Source organism: Populus euphratica, unplaced genomic scaffold (assembly GCF_000495115.2).
Source record: "Populus euphratica unplaced genomic scaffold, PopEup_1.0 scaffold769.1, whole genome shotgun sequence".
NCBI classification, from domain to species: domain Eukaryota; kingdom Viridiplantae; phylum Streptophyta; class Magnoliopsida; order Malpighiales; family Salicaceae; genus Populus; species Populus euphratica.
The window spans coordinates 27,675-35,578 of record NW_011500636.1 but is presented as its reverse complement, the minus strand read 5'-3'; the positions used below and the strand labels follow the sequence as shown (position 1 = coordinate 35,578).

Here is a 7,904-nt window from a genome sequence, read left to right as displayed (position 1 = left end):
TTAATTATTGAAGATTATACCCAATATTTATGTCTTCTACCTTATATTATTATTGTTATTATTTTTAAAAAAGTAAGGTGCTATGAGGTATTTAAAAGTGTGATTATAATTATGATTTAAATTATTTTTATTTAAAAATATATTAGAATTAGACCACCCCTTCTCTATTTTTTATTTTTAAAAAAATTATTTTTGGTATCAAAATTTATTTTTAAAAAATTATTTTTGATATCAAAATTTTAAAAAATTAAATTTAAAATTTTTTAAAATATAATTTTAATCGCTTTTCCAAGATAATCTTTGCACGGCGTAACGGCATGATGCCATAATGCCCGTTAAGGTACTTTTCTAAGGGACCCACCTCCAGGAATGTGGGCCCTTACCCAACCACATGCCAATCTGGCATGTTAGAAAACGCCCAAAAAATAAAATTAAAAATTCCACCACCCCCCTCTAAATCCCTACTTAAAATCAAAGCACTTTCTTGTGTCCTTCCCATCCTCCCTCCACAGTCCACTCCTCTCCACCACCACAATGCCACGCCCACTACCTCTCCTCACTCTCGCCATCTCTCTAGTCCTCCTTGCCTCCACCACAACTGTAAATGCACACAACATCACACGCATACTAGCCAAGCACCCTCAATTCTCCACCTTCAACCACTACCTCACAGTCACCCACCTCGCCGCAGAAATCAACCGCCGCCAGACCATTACTGTCCTCGCTCTCGACAATGCTGCCATGTCATCTTTAATATCCAAGCAGCTCTCTGTTTACACTCTAAGGAATGTTCTCTCTTTACACGTTCTTGTTGATTACTTTGGTACCAGGAAACTCCACCAGATTACTAATGGTACTGAATTGACTGCCACCATGTTCCAGGCCACTGGTTCAGCCCCTGGCGCCTCAGGTTATGTCAATATTACTGATCTTAAAGGTGGTAAAGTGGCATTTGGCGCTGAAGATAACGATGGAAAGCTTGATGCTGTTTATGTCAAGTCTCTCGAAGAGATTCCATATAACATATCCATTTTACAAATCAGTCAGGTTTGTGGTACTTTCCTATCTAGCTAATATGGAGTATTAAATAAATTTCGAGACGACAATATAATATTAATTTAACTATATATGCACACAACAGCCTCTGAATTCAGCAGAAGCAGAAGCACCGACGGCGGCGCCGACACTGAATGTAACAGCCATTTTGTCGAATCAAGGTTGTAAAGCGTTCTCCGACTTGTTGATAGCTTCTGGGGCACACACCACATTCGAGGAAAACGTTGACGGAGGCTTAACCGTATTTTGCCCCACCGACCCCGTTATCAATGGCTTCATGCCCAAGTACAAGAACTTGACAGCTCCTCAAAAAGTCTCGTTACTGTTATATCACGGTATCCCAATTTACCAGTCACTCCAAATGCTAAAAACCAGTAACGGGATTATGAACACGTTGGCCACAAACGGTGCCAACAAGTACGATTTCACAGTCCAAAATGATGGGGAAGCGGTGACGTTGGAGACGAAGGTTACGACCGCGACGATAACGGGGACGGTAAAAGATGAGGAACCGTTGATGGTGTATAAGATTAATAAAGTCTTGCTGCCCAGGGAGTTGTTTAAGGCGGCTCCGGAGAAAAAAGCACCGGCGCCTAAGGGGGAGAAGGATGTGGCGGATGGACCTAACGCTGATGCGCCTTCAGATGAATCGGATGATCAAACGGCGGATAATGATAACGGGGTCAATAAAATGGGTGGTGGGAGATTGGCTGTTGTAGCCCCGAGTTTCTTTCTTGGGATGGTGATGTTTTTTTTATTTGATTAATTTTATTTTTTAGCTTGATTAAGATTGTGATACTGGAGTACAGTCTATGGACAGCACATGAAGATGGAGCCATCAATACAAATTGATTTATTGCAGAAAAGAAAGGAAAATGATAATTATGGGACCATTCCATTTTGTTTGGTTTGGATTCGGTTTTGAGTTTGGGTTTGGCTTTGGGTTTATGTTGGGGCTTGTTTTCATTTGTAATTATAATTTTGAATTATTGATGCATATAATAATATTTGGATGGTACGTAAATAATTCCCTTCATATGGTTAAGAGCTTCTTGATTTTTTTATTTTTATTTTTATTTTTATTTTTATAATTTATTTATTTTTTCTTTGTAATTGTGATATTTATTAATTTATTTTTAAATTTTAACTGATTGGTGTATGTTTATGCCTTGGATTTTTCGGAGAGTGAAGTGACCTTTAGGTTCTTGTAACAAGTATTTGTTGTCATTTTGCTTTTTTCTTCTTCAACATTCCTTGTATTTAAAGAAATTTATGAAGGATCGTTTTAATAAAGTTAATACTTTTTGAAATGGTTTGAGAATAAAATAATGAAGTTAGCAAGCAAATACATGATGACTGAATTTCAATCAATATAATGAATTACTTGAGTGATCTTGATCAATTATTTTATTTTCTAGTGATCCCATCAATATACAATGCAATCATAAAGAGAAATGATAATGTTATTTAAAGATGTCTTAATTTGATGGGTTGATGTCCCAGGAAATCTAAGAAATTTAGAAGCAAGGTTTATATATTGAATAATCAGTTAATTTTTTAATTATAGTACTCTCTCTATGATAGCTGATAATTAGTACTTGGTGTCTGGTAAGTCAAAGTGACTAGTACCTGTAAAATACTTCATTTGATAGATTTGAAGACTCTCAAATGCATAAATAAATATATTTTTAGAGAGATAAGACAATGATATTTTAGATAGAGATATTCTAAAAATATATATACACTATATAATAAAGATTATGAACTTAAAGTTTGAAGAATTCATGGTGTATTTATAACTCATGAGTCTTATCTTTTTATAGAAAGGATAGACTAAAGTGTAATTTTGCCCTAATAATTTTAATAAGGAAAAATATCTTTAACATATGTATTAATAAATGATAAATATCTCATATATAAATATTAATATTGATAGAAACATGGTAAGCTCTTAGATGACTTTTATATACCATTTTATATACAACATTAATGTAGATAAAAATGTGTAGGCTCTTAAAGTACTTTTTTATACTTAAAAGTGTATGGAAAGAAGGATTCAAAATATTATAACTTTGCTTGTGGGGGTTGAGCTATTCCCATAAGCTGAACCCATGTCATTTGACTCTTTTCCAAAGTTGAGTTTGTAAGAGTTGGGCTTTTCCATATGTTAAACCCACGGGAACTAGACTCTTCTCTTAGGCCGAGCTTATGGCATTCGGTTCTTCCTCAATGCTGAACTTATAAGGGTTAGGCTATTCCATTAGGTTGAGTTTATGTATAAACCCTTGTTTTTTTTTAAAAAAATCTTATGGTACGAATATACATTTTTGGTTGACTACCTTAAGTTGTGAAAGTTTTAGAAATTTACTCATTTAATTTCAATGAATAAAATTTTAATTAAAAAAGCTTGATTAAGTAAAGAGATCAAATTAAAAGAGTGAAAAATTTATAACTCTAATTAAGCTAAAAGAAAAGTGTGGGGTCCTATTTGCAAATAAAAAAATATAGGACCGTAGGAGTAAGTAAGGAAAATTTATAGCTATTTATAAGCATGGATAGTATTCTTCAATAACACTTTAGTGCCAGCCAAAAAAGAAGAAATAAAAGAGAGAAATATTATGAGGAAAACCAAATAAATCCATCCTACAAACACAAAAGAGAGATAGATTAATTAATCGAAATATGTTAGAAAGAGATTTAGACAAGAAAAATTAGTAAATTCAAGGTCTAAACCCTTGAAATTTTATGTTAAAGGATTATCGGAGGGGAGGAAGAAAAACAAGGATAAAGGTACCTTTCCAAGCTTTCAACCTTCCTTTTTCTTTGAGTGGAGATGTAAGAAACTTCTCCAAAATAATTGATTTAAATAGTTAGCGTGTAGTGTTAAATTGAAAATTTTAGTGTGTAGGAATGTTTGAAATTGTCTACTTAAGTGTTAGATTATATGTCTTGAATGTTGAATTATGTTAATTTATTTAAAAAATTATCAGTTAACAATTCAATTTTAAGGAATTGAAGAAAAAATTATTCTTCCTTTTAGACAAGGGTTTTAGCCAAATGAAAGAAAATGGTGTTTGGATTATTTAATGCAATTGATAGATTAATTGTTTAGAATTGTGTTAATTGAATTAATAATGCATGATAAAGTGATTAGATCAATTGAAAGAAAAGGAACACCCATGTTTAAGGAATGAAAGATTTCATCTAAGATAAACAAACAAAAATTAATTAGGATGGTTAATTTACCATGGAATGTGTTTATTATTATTGTTCATTTAATTAGTGATGGATGAATAAATGGTTAATTTCAAGGAAGTTAGAAATGGAATATTATTCCTATATTTATACATAACTTTGGTATATATATAAAAAAGAGATTTATAAGTGTAGCGATGTCGTGGTCGCATAAATTTTCAAGCTTAGTTGCTTCACAAGTTCATACATCACAACTCCGGTTTTGATATCAAACTTAGCAATAAATTGTTCACAATAATAACTTAGAGTTCCGCTCTAGCAATTATCAACAACAATCATAGAAAATATGCATAGGAAAACAACCATACTTATTCATAATATAAACTGAAAATAAAAGGGAAGAATAAATCTCACGGTTCTTGAAATCCGAAGGTTTGTTGTGTCCTTGCAACCAAGAAAAGAGCTTAGCCTTGCATAACCATTGAACAACTACTCTTAAAGAATGAAGAGAGCATGATTTTTTGGGTTTGTAGAGGAGAGAATTTGTGTTTCTTCACTTCTGGCTGCTGCCCCCCTTCTCTCCTCTCTCTCTTTCTTTTTATATGCTAAGAAACCCTAGTTCCTAATTTACAAAGTAGTCCTCCCTTAAGTTGACAATTGACATTTAAGTACTTCTATAACTATTTTCCCTAAAAAAGAGAAATAGCCTTGCATGAAATCTTCAAACTCTGACTTAGAGGAGCTAAATTGCTGATATAAAAACTTGGATGACGGTTTAGAAGCTTCGAAACGTAATTTGGACTCATTTCTTCACGAAACCTGATTGTTGGCAGAATTCAGTTATCATCTTTGAAAAATCATATCTCCTTTATCTGACATTGTTTTTGGCTGAAATTTTGAGCGTTTACAGATCTTTGAGTTACGAATCCAACACAATTGAGTTTGCATAAATTGGACTTCTATAGCTCCAGATATGGAATTTTGAATGGACAAAGGTCAACAGTGGCAGAATACGAGATTTGACTTTGAAGGATGTGATTTCCATGATCTTCCTCTTTGTATTTTTCTTGCATTACATTTCCAGAAAGGTATGGATGTTAGCTTTTTAGAGCCACTGGAATCACTTCATTTTGATCTCTAGAACTCACACTCTGCACAAAACATCGACTGAACGTCAAATCTGCCAATTATCTCCAATTTACTCCTTTTTGCATTTTCAATTATCTCTAATTTACTCCTTTTTGCATTTTTCATCCAAAAGTGCCTTCAAAACATAAAACAAAGAATATCAAGGCATTTTACATATAAAACATGGACAAAACATTAGGTAAATATGGGTGAAACTATCGAATAATATGATTACATCAATAAGTTCTTATCATTAAATTGATAACTTGGTTAAGATGGTGAAATGCAAATGTGGATTGTGTGTGGATGGAGATTTCAAATTTATATAATATATATGTTGGCACATGGAGACCGGAAGTATCATATATTAGAAGGAGATAGCACAAGTTCCAAGTTGGTGTTAAACACCATAACATTTTTTCAAATATTCATTCAAAGTTAACCATATTATTGAAATCTTGTTTCATTTAAAATTCATGTTGTCAAGTAATATGTCAAGTTATCCTAATTTAGGGATTAGCGCCCAGTTTGGGAATATAGAGCTAGTTATCCTGGTTTAGAAACTAATGCTTGGTTTGGACAAGTTGAGCTACTTATCCCAAATTATGGACTAACATTTGGTTTGGGCATGTCGAGTTGGTTATCCCGGTATAGGGAGCAGCGCATGATTTGTGCAAGTTGAGCTAGTTGTCTCGAATTAGGGGTAGCAACTGGTTTGGGCATGTCAAGCTAGATATTCTGGTTTAGTGACGAGCACTCGAATTGGAAAAATGAGGATAACTAACCTAAACATAAAGCTTGTGCTTGGTTGTGGTCATAGATAACAGCTCATTTGTTAATGAAAAGGTGTTCAAGAGAAGAATAAAATTTATTTGTAACCAAAAGATTGAAAGTTTATCAAATGTTGATTTAATTAAGTTAAATTAAATAATTTTTAGCTATTCCATATTTTATCTTATGTTATATTTTGATTAATTTTATATGAAATAAATTTCAGGCCTCACAATAACACATTGGTCAATAGTTGTTTTAGGAATTTCACTTTTGTATTAAATTTTGAAATGTAACAAATTGTTAGGTTATTTGTATGTAAACATGTCCTAAGATGTTATATTTTGTAATTGATTTTAGAATGTTAGAAAATTATCATGATGTAATGTTAATTAGTTTGAAACTTGGATAATTTAAATAATATCTTGCTATAAACTTGCTTTAAATTATGAGATAAATTATGCTATGAACTATACTTTAATTATATTTAATATTAATAATATCATTTGAAAATTGTTAATAATGAATGTTTTTTACTTGAATCATAAATTAAGGATGCTAAAAAAATTAGTATTGTTAGATGATATTAAGAATATCAAGTCTTAGAAGGTAGGACACTATATTCATGAGCATGTTGGATGATGGAAAAGGTTGAAATCTTTTCACAAAGGATCCAAAATGTATCTCTTCTCTTAGGTTGAGCCTATAAGGGATGGGCTTTACCCAAAAATTAGGTTCAAAGTATAGCAAAATGAAAAGACACTATGCATGTTTACTTGTTGAAAAAAAATCTGGAAAAGAAAGCTTGCATTGTCATTGATGATAAAGATAAAGTGAATACACTTGAAAGTAAAAATAAATCATTGAAAGAATAGCCAGACAAGCTAAACATTATATTATCTAAATCCATTCAAAGTGACTAGTACTTAAAAATGTATTTTTATTAAGATTTTATATCATCATTTTTGCATTTAAAATATCAATAACCCCTTAACTAAAGCATATTTTATAATATCATGTCTAATAGTATAAGATACCTTTAATTTATGGTAAATATTTATCTTAATGCAAGCCTATCACATAAATAAAATGATTGATTGATGAGTTTGCTGAAATTAAAAAGATAAAGAGAGGGCTAAGTTTAGAAAAAAGATGTTAGTGTAATCCAAACTGGAACACTGTTTAGTCATTAGGTTATAACTGGAGCTGTAGAACTTGGATTTGGGTATGTTCTATATGGATAAAAAGCTAAGACATATGCCTAAAACATTCATGATTATGCAAGACTCATTCTGCTATGTGGAAGTCCAAATCTTAACATTAGAAGAGAAGTTGGAATCCATCATGCATCCTAGATACTATTTAGTGTTTAGCCAATATCATGAGTTCTAAAAGTTCAAATGAGCTAAGACAATTTTCTAGAACTTTCATGAATTAAGTCTATTCAAATTTGGATGTTAGCAATGACGTTTTGTTTAGATAAAAAGATAAGAATTGTCACCAAGTTAAAATTTGGCCACCCACTCAATAATTAGTCAACAAATCAATAGTTTTTAATTTTGGCCTATAAAAAGAGGTATTTATCATGCATTTAGGCATCTTGGTTTTTAAATCAAGATCGTATTTGATTAGTACTTAAAAGTGCATTTTTATCATGGTTTTATATCATCATTTTGCACTTGAAGTATCAATAACTCCTTAACTAAAACATGTTTTATAATAATATATCTAATAACATAAGATACCTTTAATTT

General features: G+C 31.6%; 1 protein-coding gene across 1 annotated transcript; it reads left to right on the top strand.

The window, feature by feature from the left end:
- Nucleotides 1-453: 453 nt before the first annotated feature.
- On the top strand, nt 454-2,103 carry FLA2 (FASCICLIN-like arabinogalactan 2). Its single transcript, XM_011012825.1, has 2 exons — nt 454-1,047; nt 1,142-2,103. The coding sequence occupies exons 1-2, from the start codon at nt 535-537 to the stop codon at nt 1,820-1,822; spliced, it is 1,194 nt and encodes a 397-aa protein (XP_011011127.1). The 5' UTR covers nt 454-534; the 3' UTR covers nt 1,823-2,103.
- The last annotated feature ends 5,801 nt before the right edge of the window (nt 2,104-7,904 follow it).

Coding starts and splice junctions, on each gene's coding strand:
- FLA2 (XM_011012825.1), top strand. CDS start 535: ATGCCACGCCCACTACCTCTCCTCACTCTCGCCATCTCTCTAGTCCTC. Junction 1,048..1,141: donor CCATTTTACAAATCAGTCAG/GTTTGTGGTACT, acceptor TGCACACAACAG/CCTCTGAATTCAGCAGAAGC.